Below are 27,852 nucleotides of genomic sequence, written 5' to 3' on the forward strand. Positions count from 1 at the left end.
ACCTCTTATATCAGGAATTTTACAGATTGTGAGTATGAAAAGGGTAGGATAAACTGGAAGACAGCTTGTTAAATAAAAACAACCCTATAAATCCATTACTTTGCTGGAAGAAATATTCCTGAGGACTTTCACTGCTCTAAAATTCATCATTATCTCAACAACAAAAACTAGAGGTGATTTGTAACAATAACTGGAAGAGCATAGGATGGTCTCTGACTTCGTATCTGAATTTAACTTAACAATGTTTCTTGCATTTCTTCATTCAAGTATCTCAGCTACACACTGTAACAGTAAGAAAATAATGCAGCATTTCTAAGATTGTTAAAGTTTGAGAACTTTAGCTCATGCTTTGTTCATTCCTGTTGCTTTTCATCCCTGTTGCAAAGGCTACACATCTTTTAGAGGAAGATAGCCTCCCCTATGGCCCATGCACCTTCACAGCATAATCATTAACAGCACCTCTGGCTTTGTTGCTAGAGATGCAAGAGCCAGAGGGAACACAGCATGACTTTCTGGTCTCAAGCTGATATACAGGGCTGGCATTTGGAAAATAAAAAGGAAGATTCCATTTTTTCCTATAAGCTGAGAAAATTTGGTCTAGTAGGCTCTAAGTGGCAATAATTGTGGAACCCCACAATGCTGTTTTTAAAATCTCTTTTCAGAAAATAAACAGCTTAGAAAGTTGTCGTGAAAGTCTCAATGATTGCAAAGCTAAATACAGCTGGTGTTTCAGTCCCTGCTGTTAGATGGTGACTTTCTGTATTTGGGAACTGTTCTCTTAATGACCATTTGAAGAAAGTGAGAGAGTCAGAACAAGTTAAAATCTAAAGACAGATGAAAGGCGCTGGCTGAAGGAAGAAACAGGATTCAATGATGTAGCAGCTATCAGGCTACTGAAATTTCTGAATAAGGAGAAAAAAATTGCATCATGTTTTAGAGATTTTTTTTTATGGTTACAAGTCTTAGCTGAAATTATTGCTACTGCTGATCTGTTAAATACATGTTACCACCACTACGAGCCCATTTATGTACAAATTTCTCAATAAGCATAGTGATTCAGCTTGCATAGAATGGCAATTCCAGTATTTTATGCATCTCTACAGCACCATGAGACACTGTCACACATCTGCTGTGCACTCGCACGGAGGAATGAGAAGCAAATAATGAGAGAAACTTCTGCTCTCCTAAGGTTCTTAGCTGATCCAGGTAGTTTGCATTGCAAAAGCTAGCAAGCATAATGGTAGGGAAGAGAAACAGATATGGTCAAAATTAGATCTCTCCCCTCAACACTGCAATTGAACAGGATCTAGAATGGAAAAGGAAACTAATGGTCCTCACAAATTACTCTTGCTGGTAAAGCACAACAAAAAAGATTTAGCATAACTACAGCCACATTCCTCTCTTCCAGTGTTGCCTCAGAGGCAACAAGTTTGCTGGCAGCACCCGGCTCCTGTCGCTACTGGTGAATCCGTAACTCACAAAGGAAAGAAAGAGCACCACTCCCAGCTTGGTAATAGGGTCCCAAAAAACAGTTTCAAGAAAAGGAGATTTCAAAGGTATTCCTACATGGCTTTCTGACATGTTTGTCATAGTATCTGTTAAGGCTCCACTTGAGAAAGGCATTTTAGAGGTGTTACAAGACTTTTTTTTTAGGTTCTTCTATAAATTTTAAAACCATTCCCACTCTCCTACTTCTTTGCTGAGCTCTGCTACAGAAATCACAAGCTGCATACTGAAAAACAGTCAAAGGACCATAGAAATTTTGAGATTTTTGGAACAAAAATAAAAACAACCAGTTTTATTTTTTATGCTGATGCCATGTTTGATACTGGAGGATTCCACACATACAGAGCACTTCAGTCCCTGAGAGTGTGCAAAAAATAGCACCTGCATCTTCCACACTGCCAAAACTTGCTTGTTTGGCTCTATCACAGCTTCCACACCAAGCATGTTGCTACCAGCACAGTTCTATCTGTGAAATGCATTTGGCTAACCCAACTACACCAACAACTGCTCATCCCATCATCCTACATATCTTTACAGGTGTCACTAGAATGGTAAGAAAAAGGCTGTACAAAACCTGCCCAAGTCACTGAAAATCTGGGGGTTTTACTACTATCAACAAAGCCCATTAGGCTCATTAGAAAACAAACATTCTCTTTTTGTAAAGAGCTGCAGATTGCCAGGGAGGCAATGCAATGTAACAACAATCCCAATTTTCCTTGTGCTGAAATTAATTTCATTCTGGAAGTCGTATTTACGTATACATCATAATGCATAACAATGAGCTCCATGCACACAGTCACACTGTAGATTCTACGTGCACATGCTGCATGTAAAATAAAGGCTTTAACATGGTACATGATATATAGTTTCTTTGGGACTGATTCTGACCCTGCAATTATATTGATCCAGGCAGACATATCTGCACAAGTTCTGGGACTTTACAGATTGAAGGGTATTTCAGTATTGATGCGATTTCAGGATCAGGTCTTAAGTGCCTAAAGACAGATGGCAACCTATTGATAACCAACAGTAACTGTTGTATTTAAACATGGCAATGCTCCAACAGTTTGCGCAAAGAATGGCAGCCCAAGCCAATACAACAGAAAGTGGCAGAAGAACATACTTCATTCTTTCAATTCTAAAAAGAAACCAAGCCAAACAAACATGAATATTTGCTTTCATAGAAGCTGTAGTCTCTGAGAGGTGAAAAGGGGTGAACTGCCTCTGCATTTCTGCAGACCCAAATCTGGTTTTCTTGGAGTTTTGCCAGCTCACTTCACAGTGAACTGCACCCACTAAGCAAGGTCACATAAATGATTACAAAACCAAGTTTCCTTTATGCGTGAAGAGGAATGAATCATTTGAAAAAATGTGACATCTTTAGCACTATTCTTGCCACTCCGCAATATTGCTCTAAATTATGCAATCCATCAATATAGCATTCATAAATGTATTTTTGGGGGAAAAAAAATGACCTTAAATTTCTGCATAACTGCAGAAAGTGGGACTTATGAGTGAAAGAGAAAATCTGGAGGATCTGGAATGCTGGAATACCTTATGGCAGCTCCCCTACAGCACAAGATTCCAAACCCAAACCAGAGCCACCTGAAAATGTGAACACCAACTCTGAACAGCCGGCCATTGCAGTAGACCTCCTGTTTTTTTCCAGTTGCAAATAAATTGGAATGAAGCTTTTGCAAGAGACGCAGAGAATACAGAGAAAAGGACTGCACAGGGACACCTCAGCTGATAGATTTTGTGGCCTCCCATCAGGTCTTTTGCTACTTGATTTCATTTTCCCTGAAGACGTTCAAGAAATGCATAGATGTAGCACTGAAGGACTGAAGGTTAGTGGGCATGGTGGTGATGGGTTGACATTCTAACTTATTTGTTCCACTTTGTTTTGTTAGCTTTCTTCAGCCCTTAAAATGTGTTAAATCTATTAATTAAACTAACAGTTATCAGATTCTTAAGAGGGAGATGTTGTTGGGTGAACTGCTGGTCATCACAAAGTATTTTCCCTACACTCATGATTGCAGCAAATGAGGCATGTGATCTGCAACATCAGTTAGTTTTGGGTAGATGTGCTATTGCGTGAGCCAGATCACAGCAAACAAAAACAAACACAGCAATGTTTTCACACAGCAATGGAGTTACAGTAAGTAACTTATAGTTACTAAATGCTTCAGGTGTTGAATACAGAAAGGCATCTCAATCACTAATACAGGAGAGATTCTTTCAACGGAAAATTTTTACCATCTTCAAAACCAACTGCAAAACTTCTAAAGATAACAGCAGTCCAGGACCATGTGTTGAAGGATCGTGATACCCTTTGAAATTCAGTATAATTAACAAACAACGTAATTTGAGTTTAATGTCATAAGAGAATGATCTCCAACTGTTTTTGCTAAAGCAAGACAAAAAATTCCACACTTATATATATTACAACAAATGTATTACACCAAAGTTTTTGCCTCTCTCAAACCTTTGAATCTCCCATGCTACTATCATGGAAATTCCCACTTGCAAGTCAATGGCTAAAATGCTTCATGGAACACAGTATGAGGTAGGGTTGTGGAGAAGGGAAGATGTCCATAAAGTTGGTGAGACAGTCACTCTGTAGTGATAAGAAAATCCTTTTATTCAGTATAAATTAACCAAATAATTGGATTCTGAGTAGCATAAGATCTGATTTTGCTTAAGGCAAGTTGAAAGAGAAATCTATAGGCAAAATAAAGGCTTTCCCATTTTCAATTAAGGAAAAATATTAAGCATTTGGAAACTAGCTTTAGTTCTGTACTGTACAATTGGTTTCCAAATGCTTTTAGAAATGTTTCTAACAAAACTATTCACATATGGTACTATGCATTCCATCCTAAATGCTAGAAGGAAAGAGCAAATATTTCCAGTTTTCCATGAGAGTATTTGCCGGTAGCTTAAACTGCACCATCACTTCCACTAAGTTGTATCTTGCTCACAGTGCTAAGAGATATTTCTACCACCTGACTCCAGTTTCAAACATTAATAGTTAGAATGTTACTGAAACTGCTGTTTTATATATTATCAAAGTCCTTAATTTGCTAAGGGAAAAAATTTAATCCCCCGACCCCCCCTAAAATCCTGCTGTGTTGCACACAGATTTCTGTCAGCTGTATCTGCTGATAAAACACCTACAGCTTGGAACAGGTCTGGAGGCCAATCAGGGGCTCCTCCTACGCCAGGACAAAATCAATATTTTCTCCATTGCTTGACAGATTTTTCTCTACCTGGAGACTGTCCTCCAAAGATTGCAACCCAACAGCTTGCCTTGATAATGTGTTTTGGTATTTACTGTGCCTCACAGTTTGAAAGTTTCTCCTATCTCAGCTAAAGCTTTCCTGATACTTTTCACAGCCATTTTCAGTCTCTTGAGCTCACTGGAAATAGTGACTAGTTTGTTAATACTTTCTTTTCAGAAATCACTGTGTACTTCTATCTTCCCTCAATGCCGTCCTCTCAGGGCAAAACAATGTCATTTAGTTCAGTTTCACGGCTCCTAGACTTCCCACCATTTTGCTGCATTCTGCTCTCCCTAATTGTCTGATGCTTTTTTTTTTTTTTGACCCACAATAACTAAAACTAGACATATTTCAAGTTTAAACTTCAGAATGACAAGCAGAAGAGGGGGTTATTTTATGCATTTCATACTGCTGTCAACATGTCTTGGCATAAGGGTCTATTGTTGTTGGAAGTGGCATGATATTGTTGCTTCACAAAGTTTGCAGCCTGGTACAATGATCAGAGATACCTTTCACTGCAGAGCTTCTGCCTCGCCAACCATTCTGAACTCCTGCAATAAATCATTTCTAAATGGGGGTGAAATTTGCTCTTTGCTGGCTGTCTGCTACAGGACACTTTCTTAAAGGTTAGACATCCAATCTAATCATAACTAGTCTGTACGAAAGAACTCTGAATGCAGTGAAGAGTGACAATGCATCTCATCCCATGCCAAGATGTATGTGAGATGAACTGCCCTCAAAAGAGGCACTCTTCACTTTGCAATATAGTGAGGTAAATTGGATGGTTAAAGACTGGTTTATAGTTCAGTTTAACGACAGCTGTCCAATGTCTAGACAGCTAATCAAAGTAAAATATACCTCACACGCACTGTGTTTTCCTCATTGATCTGGACTCTGTTCCTTGTAAACCAAGGAAGGAGCATAAAGCATTTTATGCCTTTTGTATCACTCAACATACTTGTTTCTCCTCCCAGCTTATTGCTTTCAGCAGTGCTCACTAAGGTAATGCATTCTGTTGACCAAAAGCATTACAGTGCTGCCCTTCCAAACAGATCCCTCAGCTGTAAGTTAAGTTTTAGAAAAGAGTTGTAAGGCCTGTCCAAACAGTTGTAGAAAAGAAATTAGAACAAATATACGTAGATAACAAACACAGACACCTGCTCCTGAAATTGACAGTAATGCTTTCAATGATGCTGAGAAATTTGTTTTGAAGCCAGATAAGCTTATTTTCCATAAGAAGAAAGCAGTTGATAAAAAAATTACTGCTACCTGGCAGTAATACAACAGAACTCATAATTTTTGACTGCTATACACTGAACACGCGAGGTTTTAGAATACTGATATTCACTTCCTTGTCAGACCTGAGAATTCCATGCACAATACCTGAACTTCCACCTAAAACTGGAAATCTTATTTCTGCTCTGAGATGTATTTCATTGCTCAAGTTGGGCAGCAATGATCTTGAATAATTTTGCTAGTGATCTACAAATGCCAGTTCTATTTATAAACCGTGTGATGCAAATGTATTATCCTTCTGTCTTCCACCTATTGCTGTGCATGCAAGTTTTTGTACAAGCAATTCCATGGGATTTGAACAGAAGAAGGAAAACAACTATTCTTGTGCAGCTGATGTGCATGCAGCTTTCTTTCTGCAGTTATTCTTTCATACTGATCTCTACTCCTCATCTCAGAAGGACACATGATAGGTTTGTATTGTGTGTTCTATCCATCAATACTTAAATTTGCTTTAAATTGAAAACAACAGTTTTGAATAGTCCTTCAGGACTTGACTGGCCTGCAATTTACAGCATTTATTCAATTGTATGAAATGAACTGTAAGAAATAGTGGAGCAGGAGTGCAGATGCAATGAAATCTTAGCTGATTTTCACTTACTGTATGTGAATTGTGAGAGCCAGTAGTAAATATACTCATGGTCATCCATGTGATCTGAAGTTACAGCTTAACACCTAGATTTGCACTAGTACAGGATGAGCTGCACAAAGCAGAAGCTCTTAAGTTATACAATTAAAGTTAATTTAATACATCATGGAAACACATCGACAATATGGAAACATGGTGTCCCTGCTTGAACAGGGTTGTTGGACCCAATGACCTCCAGAAGTCCTTTCCAACCTCAACCAGTACTTGAAACAAATTCCAAATAATCAAACTAATTTGTACTCCCTATCTCAGACACCTGGTATCTCTTAATAAATAGTTACATATAAAATAGAAAAAGAACAAAACCAAACAACATCGCTGCTCTAGAAAAACAATTAGTAACTGGTCTGATTTAATACTGTTCTACTTGTTAAAATATTGTCCTTCATGGATTCAAAAAAAAACAACAAAACAAACACAACAGTATTCAGTAACTGCTAATATCAAAATTTTATTTACAAAATACTTTGCATTATGCTACAAAAATGAAAGGAAAATTTCAGTGGATTTATTTTTAATCAACAAGATTTGATACTTAGTTCTACTTCCAAACTTATTCTCTTATCTAGTACTTTCACACTGAAAGTATTAGTCAACTAATCGTGAAGAAGGAACAGAATTTGACAGAAAATGAAGATTTTCTTTAAGAAAACAGTGAACAAATCTCTCATGTTTTGAGACCAAAGCACGAACACAAATATACAACCTCATCCTGCCCAGCATCAACAAAAAAACTTCAACTACTTTGTATGCTAAAAATGTGATCACCTCAGTGCTGCCTCAACATTTTTCTCTTAAGCAGAGAAGACAAATAATTCATTTGATCTACACAACTTACTCTTTCATAGTCTCATCATATGGGTAATCTTAAATAGGACTCCAGCACTGATCAATAAAGCACCACAAGGAACACAGGGAGAAAAGACTGCATGAAGGAGCAACGTCGGTCTTCACAGGGGAGAACTTCTAGGCACAGAAGCTTACTAGAACTACTTCAGCAAGGAAGTTCATCCACAAAAGCTTTGTTTGAAAAAGTAACTTTCTAGCAGCAATAAAAAACTCAGAAATGCTCTGGCTAAATAAATAAATAAACAAATAAATGAAGCTGGATTTATCCCATGGTTGAGTTCACAGCACAAAGCTACACATTGCTTATTCAAGAGTGTCACAAGCTGAGACTGTCACACAAGATCCTATGTCCTCAGACCCTAGCCTTATGCTAGGAAGGTCCCTACCCTAACAGATTCACTACAGAATCAGCCTCAATCACTCAATTCTGCTATAAAAATACTGACATAATTCACTAACCATCTGCAGAATCAAAGGGGTTGGCTTTAGTACACCTCCTGTTGATGAACGTGAAAAATAGAGAAGAAAAGAAATCCCACCAGGCTAACCTGTCACAAAGTTACTATTCAATCTTCAGTGATTTCACTGACAGAGAAGCATGATAACTCCCTTTCTGTACTTCATGGGAGAAATCCAACACTACTTTATAGTCACACAGCCTTCATCATTATTTAGACTGTATCAGGCAGATTTTTGATGGCTTTGAACAGAAACAGTTGCTCCCCATTTGCACCTGGCTCAGCCTGCCCACGGTAATTTTTGGAAAGTTCTATTATCTACAAAGCACATAAAACAAACTTACCTTCCACAAAGATCCTGTTCCAGTAGATTTTTCCAACGTGATTTCCTCCAAGAAATATTAGATTTGATAAAATCAACATTGAAGTGCAAACAGATGCTAGGACAGCGTGAAGTCGGCGATGAACTCTTGGTGAGAAGAAACGTTCCTGAGGGGCAAAACAGAAGGCACAGATAAAGTTAACAGAACCTACAAGTTTTCAAGCATTGTTAGAAAAAGACATTGTGGTTATGACAAGCCTAAATCCTTATGGAATAGTTCCCAAAGCTTTTAACATATCTAGAAGAACTGCAAGAGGAAAGATTTAAACTAGATATTAGCAAGAAATTCTTTACTGTGATGGTGGTGAGACACTGGCACAGGTTGCCCAGAGAGGCTGTTAATGCCTCCTACCTGGAAGCAACCAAAGCCAGGCTGGATGAGGCTGTGAGCAACCTGGTCTGAAGAAGGTGTCCCTGCCTGTAGCAGGATGGTTGGAACTAGATGATCCTAAAAGTCCTCTCCAGACCAAACCATCCTATGATTCTATGAACTCCCACCAACACCATTTAACTTAGAGTAAGATTTTATGACAGAAACAGAGCTGAGTTATAGTTAAAGTTCAAAGGGACCTCTGGAGATCACCTAGTCCAACACCTCTGTTCAGAGAAGGGTTAGCTAGAGCAGAACTGTGCCAAACAGTTTCTTCCATCTTACAATTTGGTATCCATGCACATGGATCCCCTTGAGCCTTCTCCAGGCTGAACAGACTCTGCACTCTCAGCCACACTTCATACAGAAGATGCTCCAGTCCCCTTTCATCACTTTTGTTGTCCTTTGATGGACTCAGTCCAATACATCCATGCCCTTTTTGTACCAGGAAACCCAGATCTGGACACAGTTCTATATATTTTGTACCTTAATTTTTGCTTCTTAGATGTAGTCCTTGAATATTTTTTGTTGACAGTGTAAGCAATAAACAACATGCTTCTGGGGCTGAATAATTTGTAATGGATTCCCTATGAAGTAAAGCATACCAGTACAAAACAAGTGGTGTAAAAAAATTCTGAAGTCATTCATGTTTTGGTTAATTAATTAGACTTCACTGAAAGAATCTAGTCAGATTAGAATTGGTGATTAGATTGAGTCTCTTAATAAACAGATATTTCCATATAAAGATTACTGAAATATATATTCAATCCCAATATTTTTCACTGCAACTATTGCTGCTCATATTTGAGAACTGTAAACATCCATTGTAAAGCTTCCATATAGTTGTCCTAATGATCCAAATAAAGCAAGACTCTCTCCATCATATACTAGTTTACCTTTTTCTATATTTATATTTTGTATTATTGCCTGAGGTGCAAGTGCAGCAAGGGAGACTGCAGAAAGACTGTGAAAGAAGAAGTAGAAAGCTTCAGCTTTCTCCAGTCCTCGGGGGAAATACTACCTCATTACACTACTGCATAAAAAGAAAAATCATGTTTATCACGTTCCCAGGCTGAAAGCTTCTTTGCATAGTGCCTGAATCTGCAAAAGACCGAGTACTTCTTGCAAAGTAATAAGCATTCGCCAGGGCGTGGAAACTAAGGAAACTATGGGGAGGCAACTCAGCCTCTATGTCATAAATGTCCATGTTGCAGAAAACAGTCTTATGAATATAGCATCAAAAAAGAAAAAAAATAACAACCGAAAAGCAGGCCAGTAATTAATCTTTAATAGCTGCAGCCAGACTACAATTCATGCTCAGATACCTGAAACAACATTAGCACATGGTCAAAAGAGACTTAAAAATACATTCCTAGACAAATTGCTAGTTTGCTAGTTCTATAAACATCGGAACAAATGTTGCAACTGCTAGGTTATTAAGTTACAAAATTTCAAATAACTGAATTACAAGCATAAAAATATAATTTTAACATATTACTGCAAAGTAGATCTCTGGTAAATCAAATGTTAGTCCCAGAAGGAACTATATCTACTGCATGAGTCAGTCTGAGCTTCTGCAATACCGTAACAGTCAATCTTCCATACAACATGGGAAAAACCTATGTATGAATACAGAGACTGAGATTTTCCACTGAAAACTAGATCAAAACTAGGATGTCATATGGAAAGGGCAGAGGATAGAAGAAAATTATACAAATATTCATAGATACGGTTACTTATTAAAATATCTCTTTCTCATTTTAGTATACTGCATCCCCGAAGTTGCACAAAATGTTTTCTTTCAGTTCACAGACAGGTAGAGGCTATCTTGTCTCCTTCTGAAATGCACAGTATGAGCATGTATTCCCACATAGCAAAGCATATGCCTTTTTACAATGCACAATTGTATACAGATGAAACGTTCCAAATCTTGCTATTCATAGAAATCATAGAATCACAAGGTTGGAAAGGACCTACAAGATCATCTAGTCCAACTGCCCTCCCTTTACCATACCCACAGAAAACCACTAAACTATATCTCCTAGCTAACTCTATCCAGATGCTAAAAATCATTAAATTTGTGTAAATAACCAAGTTTAAGTAAGGAACAAGTATGGACTTTGTGTGTTATGACCTTTTCTATTCAAAGTCACTCTTCTTACATCATGTTGATCAATTTAGACAGAGTTGTAGCTTATGTATATGGTATACAACTAGATCTACCCTCACTCTAACAAACTTCTGCATCAACTCCATAGAGAAACAGTTTCAGTTAGGAAAAAGAGCTAGAGATGGGTAATCCATCACGGTTTGTTTGATGGCATTTTCCACTGAGGCACTGATTCAAGCCGGTAAGTTAGTAAGATTTATCTGTTTTGCAACCCAAAGCAGTAAGACTAAAGCAAACAACATATCTGGCAAGAAAAGCTCCAATTATTTTTTTCTTTTTTTCTTTTTTTTTTTTTTAAATGAATACAGCTACTAAAAAAAAAATAAATAAGCCTGTCACATATAATACATCATGCTCTACAAAAGTGCTATATGTTAAACAGTACAAATGAACCATAAAAGCCTTTGGTCATTTATAAGGTATAAGGGAGTAGTTTAAGACAGAAATGGTTTAGACAGAAACTGAACCATTTTTGGGCTGTACTGGAGCTAATTTCCATTAACGTTGCTAGGCATTGATCCAAAAAAATAGTACAAATTTTCTTGAGAGTCTCTGATGTCAGTGCAGCTTTTACCCAGCTGCCACAAAGGTAACAAATAAAAAAGTTCTCTTAACATCTCATATCATCTGAAAAATCTAACTGTAAGAGTACCTGAGTAGTTACCGTGCTCAGATTATTACACTAGAAGTATTCATTTATGTATGCAGAAGGACTGAAACTGCTCTTGATATTCCAAAGTAACATTCGTGATTTAAATATCTACTAGCATTTACAACTTTCTGAATATAAAGCATGTCATTTTCTTCAAAGTAGACAAAATACTAAAGAGCAAAAATCACATCCACAATTCTTCATAATGCCTTAACCAATACATGTCATTGCAACAATACAGGCAGCTGCTTCTGAGGGAGCATCACAGATCTGTGGTGCTCTTCTGGATTTATTCTGCTGTCTCTTTGCCTCCCCTCTTTTCCTGTTGGAAATACTATCAGGAAAGTGGTGAAAGAGCACTTCATGTGAAAATGACACTGAAGCTACAGCTACCTGGGTGACAAGCTGAAATTTGCCAGCATACATCATTATGGAGCTAAACAGGGATTCACAGAATTTATTTATTTTTGAACTACCCTTCCAGAGAGTTGGTAATCCAAGAATATAACAAAATCAGAGAGTATCAGAGAGTGTTGTAAAACTGGAGAGGCAGTTGAATGTTTCTCATAGGAACATATGCACTGTGGAATAAGACTGTCAGATACTACGACCAGCGTGACATGAAACATGTGCTTGATACTACAGATGTTACATACTGCAAAAGCATAGATCACATTATTTTCATCTGCCTTTGGTTTTTAAAGAGTGAAAATAGTCTAGTACAAATTTTATTAGAGTTGTCAGAGTTTAAACAGAATATTTATGATGTAATTAGTATCTACAGATTTAATACTAACCCAACTAACCCTAGCAGTCAATATACCAGTAAAAAACTTCGTAAGATAGTATAATCTGTGCTATTTCTTGTGTTGAAGAGCCAAACAAATTCACTATGCAAAACCTAATCTTTCTGTTACGTTCCACTGTCTCCCAAGCACACAAAGTAAGTGTTCTTCTCAAGGCCACTAAAGCTCCACCCTTTCAACTTCCAGTTACTAGAGAAGCAAAGTTTAAAAGGTAATTTAATGTTGACTCATCTGTATGTCAGAAGATGAAAATCTTTTTTCCAATGGGCTGTTAATACAGGTTGTAAAGGATTTTGGCAGGGAGGGGATGAAGCAACTGAAATTTGTGGGGTGTTGCAGTCATTGTGTTACAAGAGGAGCATAGATGTGCCCTAATGCATACTAGGAAAGTCAGTGGAAGAAAATCTCATATTGCTAATTGAAGTGCTTATTACCAGTTTAATCTAAGAACCCGTAGTTCAGCTTTCACTGCTCATTGCTCTCAACTAAAGAATAAGGCCCATTCTAGTTTACTTCCCTACAGAAGTGAGAGAGACCATCCAGTCAATCTCAAAAGCACTTTTGAGTGCTTCCTTTCCAAAAATATTCCTAGACAAATAAAGGCCAACTCTTCAAAGTTGATCTCTGAGCCCTGGTAATCACCTCCGTGAACACATGAGCAAATACCTCAATGCTTCCCTTGAATCTGGGTCATCCGCAATGCAGCCATTTGCCAAAAATAACAGCAATGCATGAAAGCAAAAGAACAGGAGACAAACTGAAAGAGAGCGAGGAGCAGATGGGACAGTGGGAAGGGAAGTGATACATCCTGACTAACAGTTATTGGCTATTTTATCTAGCTGCAGTTAGGGACACTGAAATGCAGGGCAGGGTGTGACTGAGCAGCTGGGGGAGCAGATGGGATGGAGGAAAGGCTGAAAGTTGTGACAAAGCTCTGCCAAACAGGATGTCAATGTATTTATTTTCTGAAGTGAGCAGTAGAAATGACAATGGGCTGAGTCCAAGCAGTGCAGCAACGTCTGAAAGAACTTGTTAATACATACTGTCAATGGGTAATAGTGACAAAAATGCATTTGAAGGACTACAGAAACGAAGAGAGGGAGTACATGCAGTCATTAATAAAATGATGGTAAAAATCAGGATTAAGCACCAGCAGGTGCAATGGAAAGGCAGCTGATGAGAGGTTGAACCATCACAGGGATGGTTCACATCTCCTCCTGCTCTCTGAAACTGGTAGATAGGATAACAGCAGAGACTTTAATACAGAACAGAAGAAGAAAGAAAATAAGGATTCTGGTTTGAATACACATGGAAAATACCAATTTATGATATAATGCAGAAGAAATTATGGAATTCCCAGTATTGCTATAACAATAACAAGATAAGGAACAAGCCTGTAAGTAGAACGTAAGCAAGAAGTGCTACCAAGATCTCATCCACCTACAACGGCTGCAGCAAACAGAAGAGCAAATTTAATTTCCCACCAGCACATACTGTACTCTTCAGCAATCATGCAGTTCTTCCTGTTTGCTCCACGTTCCATCTAACTCTAGCCAAAACCCAACCCTTCACTTCTGTTTGCATCTCTTTTGGCATCTTGTTTTGCTTGTGGTAGACCTTCCCTTCACCCCAAGTCTAACTATGGCCCAGAGGTCAACTCCTGTTGCTTCCCAAGGCATATACTTTCCTTCCAAAGCAAATGTACAGATTTGCTCCCAGAAGATTCACACAGGAAGGAGGGCACTGACAACATTTTTTTCTGAGACAGGATGATGCAAATGACCTGTAATTCCCTACTGACAATACGTGACTTCTATAAAAAAAGGACTACAAAATTAAAATCGAGCAGCTGTCAAGATCTATGTTCACAAATAGAATTTGTTTCTGAACTTAGAAATAACTGCTATATATAGTATTTGAAAAGATACTCATCTTCTCTATTGATGCCTTACTAAATATTCACTCATCAAAATGTTGTCTTGCACTGGAACCAGTTCATTTTTAGATATTCCAAAAGATCTACATTTATAGCATCGCTCAGCAAAGAGCCAAACCACTTTCAGTTTGAAGAAAGCCTCCTACCAGCTCAAATGTACACACCGCACTTAAAGATGCATGTGTGAAAGTCGACATACGCAGAAGTAAATTTCTGTGCCTGTTCCTGTATTTCCCCATCACCCTCAAAGAACCTGCCCAAACATTTTTTTATTGAAAAGTGGCAGCTTGTGAAAAGTGCAAAATGAACATCAACTAAAACAGACCATCCTCATTTTTGGTTGGCTTTTTCTTTTTTCAATTAAAGCAGGCAATCAAACCAAGTAATGGCAGTGCATGTATTTCTATAAATGTGCCTTAGCTCCCACCACAGAGGATGGTTTGCAAGAGTCATGCATTCTCCTCCTCATGCAGGTTGATGTTCTTTCTTTTTGACCCTTTAGTTCCCATTCTGCCTGTTCTGGCTCCCTCATCTCTCTCATCCACATTTTGATGTTTTTGGCTTTTAAATTCCATCCAAACTGGAACCTGGTCTAACTTCTCTAATAATTAGTGCAGATTTTTGCATGAGGTCCTGCCCTTGTGGTCCTCCTGCACTGCCACTGTGAATCCGTTAACAACTGGCAATACACAATAATAATCCCCATGGAGACAGTCGATAAACTCTGCAAATACAGACCTTATTTAAGAGCTTGCAAGATTCTGAGGCTCAGTTATACTGTGCATTATTGCATATGGTTCTGAAAGGCACAGTGGAAAGACAAGAGCTTGCAACTGCTCCTTGACACTTTACCTTCTTTTTCCAATAATGCTAGTATCTATTGTTTGTGCATTTTTTCTTTTTATCCGTAACAGAAGGAGTCTATATTGACATAACAGTAAAAAAGAACTGCATTATCAGCATCACCTTCTTTTCAACCTGTAACATGACTTACTGACTTCTCAAACAGCATTATGACTAGAGCATCAGAAAACTATGTCTCCAAAGCAGAAGAGGAAGTAAATAATGCTGAATGGGAGAAATATTTGTTATGACAACTGGAAAATACATAATGGGGTTCACAGCTGACATTGCTGTCTGAAGCAGAGCAGCAATCACCTGGTTAAAGACAGATGGAAAATCACAGCAGTGTTGCCATTGATGGCATCAAAAATAATGTTTCTTGCACAGACTTGACAAAAAAGCAATGCTCATACTCAGAAAGTAGGAAACGATAGAATGTTATTTGTGAAATCCTGCTGCAGGCACTTACGTCATTCAAGCTTGTATCACGCTGTATATGCTTGTCTCTAATGCAAAACAACACTTATCAGATTATTACTGAGCATACAGAAAGAACTTCTCCAAGCAAAGAAAACCAGAGTCAGAATGCAAGCATGTGTCTTTCTGTCTGTGCATTTTTAGCAGGGTTCTCTGAATGCTTTGCGATCCACTGCCATGAAGATAAAAGAGTTGAGAAAGGAAGAACAAAAAAATCAAGCAAGGTAGAATTATGGATAGAATTTCTTGACTCAGAACGATTATTGGCAAAGCTGGAAGCAAAAAACAAACAAACTACATGCACCTTTCAGCTGCTCAGTACTGAGCAGCACCTTGATAGCTCAGCTTCCTAGTTCTAGGTACCATTCATTAACAACCAGTGTTCACAAATCAGCCATGACATTCTGCTCATATCAAGAGAAAGGAGCTTCCATTGATTTTGACTCAAGAGAACATCTGCTAGTAGAGAACATTTAATAACTTGCTCTAGAAATGCAGGATGCCTGCTCTTTGCTCCTCAGAGTGTGACAGCAAGCCCTATGCATTGGCCTGGGTTTTGACATGAGTGATAACTGAAACTCAGAAAAAGATTTCAGCACTACAGAGTATCTGAGTCTGATTAAAGGACTTTGTTCAACTACCTTGCCTGACATTAGTGCACATTCTCAGACAGCAAAGAGGGAAACTCAGCAGAAGTCTACAGCAAACACATAAGAACATTCTAAAGAAAGCACTGTTGCAATGCCTGTCACTTAAATGAATCACCATGTTGCAATAAAAATATTTATTAATTACACAAAGCTATTAGTAAAGGAGAAAACGTGAGACAGGCTTCTGAGATTAGTATACCAGTGTTATAAATATTCTTTCCAGCAAATGAAGCTAAATAAAGACCAAAGCCTAACATGTGCTAAAGAACTGCTGAAGCCAGGCAAACCATGAAATACCTCTCCATGTTTCACTTCAGTTCTCTGCAAACTCATTGCATCATTTATTACAAATAATTTATAGTGGGCTGAAAATGCCTGAATCAGTTGACTGTGTCACAGCAATAAATATAAATTTAGAAATCAAAATATTTTGCAGTTTAAAAACTCAATATACGTACAAAGGTAGTAAACAATATTATAAAATAAGTGGTGCTTAATATTAGTTGGCTTTTCAAAGTGAGATGCTGACAGTGCATTTAGGTCCTATCTAAATAAAGCCAGGAATAAGATTTTACACCAGGAATTCATTATAGCAGGAATATGAGAAGAGATCTCTTTATGTCTCAATTAAAAAAATTCAAATGACATCTTTTCACTTTACCAGGAAACAACCAAGAAAATAAATGCTACTGTTTCAACTGAAATTAAAACGTTAATTATAACCATCTGTCATCTTCATCCTCTTTGCTACATCTTCACTTGGACAATTTCCAGATCCATTACATTAAAGATACTGCCAGCTATTTTAGAGTTTAAATTATCTTAAATGTATTTTCAAACTAAGGTGTCACATTTTCGGGTATAGATTTCTATCTTGCTTCCTTTAAGAAGGAGGAGGGAAAAAAATGAAATCATTGGAAGAATGGCAGCCATTAGCATTTTCTTTCATAAATTTACCCATTATTTATTAAAAGCCAATACAAATTCAATCATTGATTTCAATTGAGTTGCTACTGGGATCTCTGTACATCTGTAGGAAATAAATATTGAATTGGTGGGGAAAAAAACACTATTTTGCTCTTTATAGTTTCAAATATCTCATGAAAAAAATAAATATCCTGAAAAAAATCCAGTGAAACTCCCCCAGTTTAATGCATATATATATATATATATATATATATATATATATATATATATATAATATATATAATATATAGCCTAGCTCACCATGCATAGCATTTATTGTTATACTCTATATAATGCTTTAATAAAGAGAAATAGTTTTACTGTATTCAGCTAACAAGTAACCTCCATTAAGCCCAAAATGATCTGCAGGTAACTTCTCACAGCTACTCTCAACACATTGAAGTTCAAAACAGTTTGAGCAGAAAACAACAAGCAAGTGAAACAGCTCTTCCAAAGCTGAAATCAGGAAGCTAAGCACTGTTTTGTAGTCAGTGTGAATGACCAGTTTCAGGTCCAAATTCACTGTTTCCAGTAAGTATTTGTTTATATGCTGGTATTACATCTCATAAATAATGCTTGTGCTTCTTTCTTTGTTCCAGTTCAGTGTGCCTAAGAAGATATTTAAAACCTGACAGACTGAATTTAAAGCTATAAAAGCGTTATTTGCTCACACTGTGCTAAGTCTGAAACACTGAGATTTAAATTACCATAAAATCTGAATAAATGCAGGGTCCTATTCTTTTTATACATACTCTTAGCACAGGATTCAGTGAATGATAAGAATAAAATGCACTCTATTTAGATTTCTAAATCTTTTGCAAGAGAAGGGAGAGGACACAGTAGGGAATAACAGAAGCAGCTTCTCTTTAATTACTGCTATACTTTGTGATTGATTCAACTTTAAGAATGAAACCAAATTGAAACTGAACTTATTTTTCATGATTAAAAAAAATATATTTTATCCCTATTCACCTGAATTCTATAACTGAACTTTAAGAAGGGAGATGAGAAAAATGCACTTAGTCCATTGTTAGGGGATTAACCATACAAAAAATGAACCTTATTGGCAGCACTGGTTAACTACACTTAGAATTAATCCATCACATATGACCCCACCTTCATAATGCCATGTCTTTATCATTTTAATGGCATTTAAGCACTTAAGTAATTAAGAATTCTTTTAGATTATCCAATACAATGGCATCAAGTACAAAGAGCCCCTACAGTTATGCATTCCTCATTTGATGCCTGAAAACCTCCAGTCCAGAGACCTGTGTATGCAGCTGGTCAAATGCTGCAGCTCCTTTTCACTTCAAAAGGCAAATTAATGGATCTGACAAACTCATTCTCTAGGAAGGAAAAAATCTGCTTCCAGACAGTCACCAAATTCACAGTGATGAGCACTGGTTACTAAATTACTTAGCTGAATCAACTGCCACAGCCTCCCAGAAAAAGTAATGACATAGGGATGGAGAACAAACAATTATTTAAGCATCAAGACTGAAGAGTGAGTCACTGCCAGCACAGTATTACAGTGTATGAATTCTGAGCACCTTATCTCTACTAAGGACAAAAGACATAAGAATTACTTATTCTTACAGATAGTTATTAGAAGATTTGGGATTAAATACTAAGCAAACACACAGACTATAATGATTATCAAAGTAAAGCAGTGCTTTTTGCATATGACTGCATGTCAAACACTATATATGGAGAAAAGCATAAGTGAATGAAGGTAAAATGTCTAAGTAACATAAAAATATCTGAGGTCTCCAAAACAAAACAATACTTTCTTTACTGGATTGCTTGGTGACCTAAGATTTACCAAAGTAAATTTGTTCCCAGATGCACACAGCTGCTACACACACTTGACCAGGAAACACATGGCTAGAAAATTACACTGCTAATCTTAGTGAAGATGAATATTTTAAGGCCATCCTGAGTGAAATCATAATACAAATACTGAAACTCTAAAACTGCCTTCTTTTTTATACCATACACAACGTCACAAGCAGTTGCTTATACTGGCATTGCAGAGAATGCTTTTAAGACCATGCATATTTGAGTGTTTGCCTGGTTCTTTTTTTGAAGAATTCTACTTACACAGCCCACCTCAAATGGAAGAGGATGGAAAAGGGAATGTTTCTGTATTTGTTAACCTCCAGTTTTAATCCAGATTAAAACAAACCCAGTACCCAGGAATTACAGACAAGCATGGAGCTAGGAAACAGGAACACACAATAATGAGAGATTCAACTTACGATTAAGTCTTGAATAATGGAAACAGAAAGTATCCTTTTGACGCCATTTTCCACAATCACTCCAAGCCAATTAAGTACTCCCCAGTACCACAGATAGCTCTGTCCTCCATGCCAATAGCTTACAAAGGCAAAAGTAAGGGCAGTGGAAAAGAGCATTCCTGGCAAACTGGACTGAGATCCTCCCATGGGAATATAAATGTACCTGTAAGTGAAAAGACAGATAAGCAGCATTATTATGGCTTTCACAGAACAATCAGAAAAACAAACACATCCACTGTAGTTATTCCATGATATAAAAAAACAAACTTGACTAACTGATATTCTCCATTTCCACTGCCTGTCCCACCTTCTGTGAAGCTGTAGACCACTTCAAGGACTACGCACCCATATTGTTGGCAAAAATATGATTTTGCAGTCAAGAGAATTCTGTATTATGCAAACATATATGAGAAATTATATTCTCAAAATTGTGAGCAGCACATTCAGCCTTTTTAAACAACTAGTTGTAAGCCAACTTGCACGCACAAAAATGAAGTGATATGTAGACATAACTAACAATAACGATTTACATTTTTCAGAAACGCAGACACAAGGAAGGATGTATTTTTTTATTTTTAGAAGTGATTAATTTCTTTATTTTTTAATCTTTTAATAAAGTTATATTAACTGCAAATACCTCCCATCCAGTTCTCGCCTTACCCTCTCAGGATCACTTTTGCCCAGTGACTTCTGTAGCACACGTGCCATCCTCTTGTTCCAAAATTACTTGTACAAAAAGTACAGCATGCATTTATGCATCTGGATTGAAACTGACTCCGGGAGTCAGAACCTCAGTCTTTAATTAATGCCTAGAAGTGTCAGAAAAGCAGTATTTGTTCAACTAGAACACAAGGAGCAATGGGATGCCAAGAGCTGATGCTGATTGCTGGGTTATTTCACTTTCAACCTGCCTAAAGGGCCACATCCACTTCTGCCAGCTAGAAAATAAGGCATGGTCACTGCTGAGCCTTTATTTGTAAAAGTTACGTATTCCTGTCAACACTTTGAAGAAGTTCATTGGGCAACAGTTCTGCCCATGAGCAGCAATGAGGAGCTACTGTGTGAGAAGTGCCCATGACAATTCCTTTGACGTAGTGCACCCTAGTCATACGTGAAACTATTTCTACTTGGTAAGATAATTAAAGGAATTATTTTTCCACTGACGTTTTTAGTTTTCAGTTTTTACATTCAGAAATAGACACTAGCTCAGAGATTGTAAAGGGAAATTAATGGAGTGCTTTGTTTTTAACCTTTGAAAGTAAAATACAGCATCAGGGTAAAGTAAAGTAATGAGAGTAATTAAGATGTAAATGGAAAAGTCATTAAAAAAAAACAAAAACCACCAAACCCTTTCAAGTGCTCCAAATTCTCTCTAAACATAATATCAATACACTTTGTTCTCTCCATCTGCTACAGAGAACATCTGATTACATATATAATGATTATCAATGTGTGATCTTTTTTTGTCAAACATACAAAAATAAATAGAAATTGAAGTCAATAGTTCTTATATACATTGTGTTTTTCTTCTCTCCCCCTTCCTATTCTTTTCTCAGGCCTAGCCCTCTCACGTCACACAGACAAAAAACACAGGTGGCAACAATGCATCCTTGTAGCCACCCTCAGTAGGCAGTGACATCACCAGGAATGGACACAAGCAACAAGCCAGCTTTTTTGCTTGCAATCATAGGTCAGTTTAAATTGCTTTGAATGGCTTATAGGGTACTGTGCAGAGACAAAGAAGCTACTTTCTGATTTTTAGTGTTTAACAACAGCAGTTAGTTAATTGAGCAGCACTAATTCAAATCTTGGTGAATCTTCAAGTTCATTGAAGTCTTTACTCCTAGCAAGACCCATGGCATTTGTGCAATTGAAAATTTGCTTGTGCTGTCCTGGTAAAGAACTGTCTGCAGAAGCACAGAAGCCAAATGAAGCCATGAAATTTTTGTTGACATTTTGACCTTTCCATCTGCTACTGTGAGTATTCAGCTGCTTTGCCAGGTGGAAAAATGCAAAGCAGAAAGCAAAGCCTCTCTCCCTTACCTCCAGCTACCAGAAGAAAATAGAACGCAGACTGGCTGCCACTTCTTGTCACAAGGCCACCAACTGCCTTCAGAATACATAGTCATGTCTTTGCTTGGGTGGGCACCCACTGGCAATTTTCAGGTCAGTATAAGAGGCTGATGGATGTTGAGTCATTTTTCTTGAGCAGTACGAAAGTAGTTCTGCATGTCCTTACATTATTCACACAGAAAAAAAAAAGTGCAAAATCCATGATTACATTACAGAACCAGCTTCGGTTTGACGTCAGAAAAATTATGTACACCACCTCACATACACCCCTCGTACTCATGTTATGTACCTCCATTCAAAGTGTTGGGTGGACAGGCCTGGGTACAAGTAAGAAGGCAATTCAGGCAGTGTGCAGCCAAAGACAGACCCTGGTCCCATTCCAACAGCCCCTTTGTGCTCCTTGATATAACCACAATTATCTTGCCACCACAAGAGTCCTTTGTGTTACAAAAATGCATTTTCCATATTTTTTGAGCATCATGGCAAATTAGAATCTAATTTCTCAATTCTTTTTCCATGTGTTTACACATTAGAGTACTCATTTGATTAGAGAAAGCTATATTTATGCTAAAGAAAAATGAAATGAAAGGGAGAATAAACCAGTGAATAGATTTATTAAGCCAGAAGATAGAAGAAACACTACCATGACATAGTACATTGCCTTGTAAATGACAATTACGTCTCTAACTAATGCACAAGAAAAATTCTTTAGAAGGCGCATTTTCTGAAATATCTTCAAGCTAAGACATTTCCTGGAGTGAAATGAAACATCCAACAATATACAAGAGGGCAGCTCTAAGAATGGAATCAGGTGAGGATGCTTTGATACACATGCATGACTCTAATACCCTTTTTTCCAGCATGTCTACCCCTTCCTTACAGTGTGAAGACTTTACATTCACTGTGGAATCCAGAATCCCCAATAAGTGAAGACAGCTGAGATCTGAACAAGAAGTAATCATAGAGGAAAGGTGATTCTTACATTTTATTAGGTAAGTTCTTTGGTTATCCAGTTCACTACCAAAATCTGTGATGAGGAAAGGATGTGGAGAAGAAATTGTTGAAGGGACAATGGCTACTATAATTTCACATCCTACATATGCCAGCTTTCTCTTTGCTATCATTACCACTGTGTATCTCCAGTGTATCCTGTGTTTTTTCTATACTATGATTTGAAACATATGAAGAGGTTACTGTAGAGCATGCTGATCTGCTCTGCCACATGAAGCGTTACATAAATATCTCATTTGAGGCTTTCATGCAGTTTTTAAGACTATTTCTATCTCTAATCACAGAAAATCCACAGAGAAGCTCAAAACCCACAGGTCAGGGACTTCTAGCACATAAAAGTAATCAAGAATCCTCGTGTCAGACTAACACAACTTAAAGGAACCCCCCCTTGCAGCAGAATTTCTTAACAGCTCATCAGCAGAATACACATTTACTGCAGACATGCAAAGAAGGCAGGTTTATCTGAAAAATGTAGTGCCAATATGCAACAACTCTAACTTAATTCTCATGCACAGAAGGAAAACTGAACAAGTTATTTGGTGGTCAGTGAGCCAAAGAAAAACAAATGAAGTACTGAAATATTTTTACAAAGAGAAAAGGACATTAAAGCAAGTGGATCTGAGGATGGTAACTGCTGACATCCCTCCAATTTATTTTACATTAACTGTTCCCTTCTTAAGATCCATGAAATATTGAAAGGAATCTATATAGTAAAAAGTACTTTATCCCTCTGATAAATGATTTAGTAGTGCCCCTTGACACTACTAAAACCTACATTCTCAGGCTTCCCCTTCTGTGGTAAACATCCTATCAGTTTTCACTTGTTTCCACACCCTATTTTGATTTCAAACAAAAAGCTGTTAAACATATTATCACTTTCGCAAACAAAACACAACTGTGCCTGGGTATTCTAATACTCCAGTACCTTACTTTCACTCCCACTTACAGTAGCTTAAATCGGCTTACTTACAGCCCGCAAGCTGTTCCAGTTACACAACTTACCTTAATTCTCACTCACAAAATGAACATTAGAGAATTGAATAAATTATGTAAATGGTATCATGAAAATCCCCAAAACAAAGGTATTTAAAAGTGACATTTCTTTAATCAAATATTCTGTTCAGGGCCCTTCTTTAACACATGCTTAAACTTCTTGCTGAACTAAGGCCACATAGCAAGATACATGCTGTCCAAGACTTCACTTTCCCACTTCTTTAGAATTGGTGTACAATAAAAAAAATATAGCAGAGTGGCACGGTTTGGATGTTGTATAATTAGAAAGATTATCACAGTGGAAAGAGATAATAAACAAAATGCTCACTTGTGTCCTAGCCTCACAACAGAAAACTCCAAAAGAAGCAATTCCCAGAAAGAGACCCTTCCCCAGTGACAGTCAGCTCTTAAATGGGGTCTAGGAGAGATGTAGCCAGGCTCCGGCCCTTCTGGTCACACAGCTGAATTGCCTTCACCTGTGCTCCCAGGGCTGACTCAGTGCTTGCCTCAGGTGATCAATCAGTGGTTCAGGCTATATTCAACAGTTCCCATACAATTGGTCTTGGACAGATTTACACTGACTGCATGAAATGTAAATTTGAAGAAGAAAAAAAAAAAGTGTATTTGCTTGTAATTGCAAACTTCTTGTTTTATTTCTGTGAATATTGGTGCTAAAAAATCCAATTCCTCTGTAAATTTCTAACCATGCAGTTTCTGAGTTACATGCTTCTTTTGAGTTACAATCACATAGCCAATAGACAGAAGTTAGGAAAACAATAATACATTTTTCCATTTCACATTAAGTTCTGTACAGTGAGAGTGTCCACCTGCAGGCATGCGTATAAAGTTTTGTCCCCACATCCTGATACCTGGAGAATCTGACCCTTTAAGTCAACAGAAAGATCTTCATTACTGGTTACAAAATCAAGCGAGCCTGAACGATTCTGAGAAAACAATTCAGATAACCAAGTTACTGTTCATTTTGCTTCTGAACTCTTCCCAGGGACTGTCGCTGTGAAAGAGATGAAAGTATGGCAGGATACAGGGTGACAAGCAGACAGCAATTCCCTGTAAAGCTGAGGCTTGGCTTCTTTCCCTTATTTATCTTTTTATTCATCTTAGGTTTCCCTATCATGGCTTTATATCATTTGTTTTAAACTTTTTCTCTAGAGCACAACAAAAAAGATCTCAGGACTGTTCTGCAAATTCTTACTTCTGGGTGAGCTCTTAAGATTTCTGTTTTGTCAGTTCAAGCTGACAGTGACTTCAGTGGAGCTATGTGGAGTGGATAAGTACAGCACATCTGTAAGCCTTTATGAGACTGGGTCCAACATGAATAAATCTGTTTTAAATCACAGAAGTATCTCCTGTAATCAAGACTTTGAAAGCTGAGCCCCACATATTTCTACCTGAAATAAAAAAAAACACAACAGTATAACTTGGTGAAAGAGGAGTGAGGATTTGGTATCATTTGATAAGGAGAGGTAAGCTTTGTTCTTACTGAAAACTACATTGTTTTTGCATCATCTAATAGTTTTGTGCTGTTTTGGGCTGCTGGCAAAGCTTTTTAATCCCTGTGAGATTCTGTCACCTCACCAGTTGAATACAGTGTTTAGACAGACCTTGACAAATGGAGACCCTTTAAAGAAAGTAAGCTAACATTGGCTCCAGGCATGTCTTGCTAAATTACCACAAAAACACGTAATGAGAAATTAAGTCCATTTAGCTTACAAAGCATTAATGAGGATATTCACATGCAAGAACACACAGCTTTATAGATATGACCTGAATTTTAGTTCACTTTCCAGTTGCTATTATGTTCCCTACTGAAGACTAAGTGCACAGTTTCCTATTTAAAAGCTGAAAAGTATTTTATGTATTCTTCTTCTCTTGGACTGAACACAAAAACTGAGTTCACAAGTCAAAGGGTGGATAACTGTGGAATACTGAATAAATCATTTTGAATTCACTCTTGTAAGGAAGCTTATGCTTTCAAAGAGATTCATTTACTTTAAATGAAATTTTAATCTAAATCATAATACCTCCTTTTAATAGAAAGAGTTTCATTACCAGTAGGCTGCTGTGCTTAGTTCTCCCTTAACTGTGTCTAGGAAATAAAGAAACCCCACCTACCACCTGTTTGCAGTCAAATACAAAACTACTCACTCATGAACTCTGATTGCAGTGGGAGTGGGACAGGTTCCACAAGACCAAAGAACTGTAAGATTGCAAGCAAGCTACCATTCTTTCTATTAATGGTAGGAGGTTATTTGCTATTGCCAAAATGGGCTCAGTGGCTGTGTAGAAGGCAGGAACAGCCACCTCCTGACTCATCCCACACAGACTGTAGAGCTCCCCAAAGACATTCTGGCAACTCCTCTCCCCCCAGGGCCCAATTCATTCTTTATGCTCACAATACACCTACCATGTGCCAGTAATATCCCAGCTCAGCAGGAAGCACTGCTATCAGACTATACTACCCCTGCAACCTGGCTGGAAGAGGAACCTATTAATAGCGCTGTCACTCTTTGCTTATAAAACAGCAGAGGTCAGGCTCCTTGCCAAGGAGAACAACATATCTCATCTCCCAGAGGAGTGCTCCAGCTGCTTGTTACCAGGCTGCCACCAGGCAGGAAAGAAAATGAGATTTGGACAGTGAGTATGCAAGAAAAATCAAGTCTGGCCAGGGCAGTAGCATGCAGGGATCCCAGCCCTGGTCACTACAGCAGCAGTTACTCCCTGTGTGCTAAAGAATCATTAGATGAAATGCACAATAAACACTCCTAACAAAATAACTGTTTTTTTCTCTTTTCTTGATGAGTAAGTTTCTTGACTTCTGATGGTGGCACTGGGTCCCACCTCAAAATTCAGTGCTGTGCAAATCTGCACCAGAGATTGCATGGGCTTAACTTTCCTTTGCAGCAAGTCTTTTCTTTTGTCATCTCCCTTCTCATTGCATTCTCATCATGATATTTTACAGCAGTTTTCAGTAACAGTTATAATAACAGAAACAAATTCCAGTGTTTTCTCCTCCTGTGCATGTCTGCCCATATTAAACTATTTGTGTTCAGTTAGTGAAAAGCTGTTAAGTACACATCATTTGCTGCTCTGACCATGCCAAAAATGAAGTGCTACATTTTTCTCGCTCGCTTACAAAACCACTTTTCCACAGGTTTAAGTAGAAGCCATTCAGCCATCCTGCTAATTTTAGCATGCCAGGTACATCAAAGTGTGGATACACCCACATCTTTAGATTCAGACGTCTAAAACACACTCATCAATGTGAGCTTAACAGCTACCTTTCCCAGTATGCCTCTGCCAAAAGAGTGCACGACATGTCGTCATTACAGTAGAAACTATATTATTTTCCTCATTAAGATATTTCCGCTTAGAGACAAGGTGAACAAGTTTGACAGCACACGGCAATTTGCTAAGTAACAGAAAAGATTGTTTAATCATCATTCCTTCGTGGGAGCTTGATGATTCTTCTGGATCTATCTATCACCTTGTACACATGCATGGCAGTATCCACAGACCACACAGTAGTTTCACAAAACCACACGATGCCTTTGCCTTTCTGGGCTATACAGACAAGCAGTAACCAAGGCTTCAGAAAACTTTCATCCGGTCCAACAGAAATACAAATCATTTTGAGGCCAGAATAATGTTTGAGACTAAAAGCCCCAAAGTCAGTGTAGACTATTAGGTCTTACCATCTTCATTCAATAACCCAGAGTGAACACAATATTCTTCAAAAACATTACTGAAAGAAAGTAAAGGCATGTAATCATTGTAAAACAGAAATATAGAATAGACGTTGCTTAAATATTGCAGGAAATATGTTGAATATCAATGTACCTACCTAAATACGAAGTAGTGCTATACATACCTCCAAGTTACGTGTGCACCAGTTTAAGAGCTAGGCTTCTGACATCATTCCAAGCTAAGTAATTCCCTCGTGGTCACATTTCTTTGAATATACTGCCTACAGTGCTGGGAAAAGACTATGTACAAAATACAGCCAAGGCACTGAGATGTCCAAACAGAGCTGCAATTACTTTGAATTATTATTATATAGCAACTTCCACACCAAAGGACTCTTAGACACTCTACAGTCTGTGTCAGAAACACTTTAAACAGCAAGAGAGTGAAATCCCCTCTGATGTACAGCTCAGCCTCTATTTACTGTA

At 37.7% G+C, this 27,852-nt stretch overlaps 1 protein-coding gene across 9 annotated transcripts in view; it reads right to left on the reverse strand.

Moving 5' to 3' along the window:
* The window catches only part of HHAT (hedgehog acyltransferase), a 167,159-nt gene that overhangs the window by 46,228 nt on the left and 93,079 nt on the right, over nt 1–27,852 (reverse strand). For 8 of the 9 annotated variants that reach the window (XR_014944570.1, XR_014944571.1, XR_014944568.1 and 5 more), the window contains 2 exons: nt 19,547–19,748; nt 8,378–8,522 (listed from right to left, as the gene is read on the reverse strand). Coding sequence is in view for 4 of the 9 variants with exons in the window: in XM_032443397.2 (XP_032299288.2) it covers nt 8,378–8,522; nt 19,547–19,748 (347 nt within the window). In the remaining 5 variants the exon portion in view is untranslated. Of the gene's footprint in view, nt 1–8,377; nt 8,523–19,546; nt 19,749–21,628; nt 21,820–27,852 lie in introns of those variants that run through there. The other variant, XR_014944569.1, reaches the window with a different exon arrangement.

Source organism: Coturnix japonica, chromosome 3 (assembly GCF_054131305.1).
Source record: "Coturnix japonica strain WE chromosome 3, WE-NBRP24, whole genome shotgun sequence".
Lineage (NCBI taxonomy): Eukaryota > Metazoa > Chordata > Aves > Galliformes > Phasianidae > Coturnix > Coturnix japonica.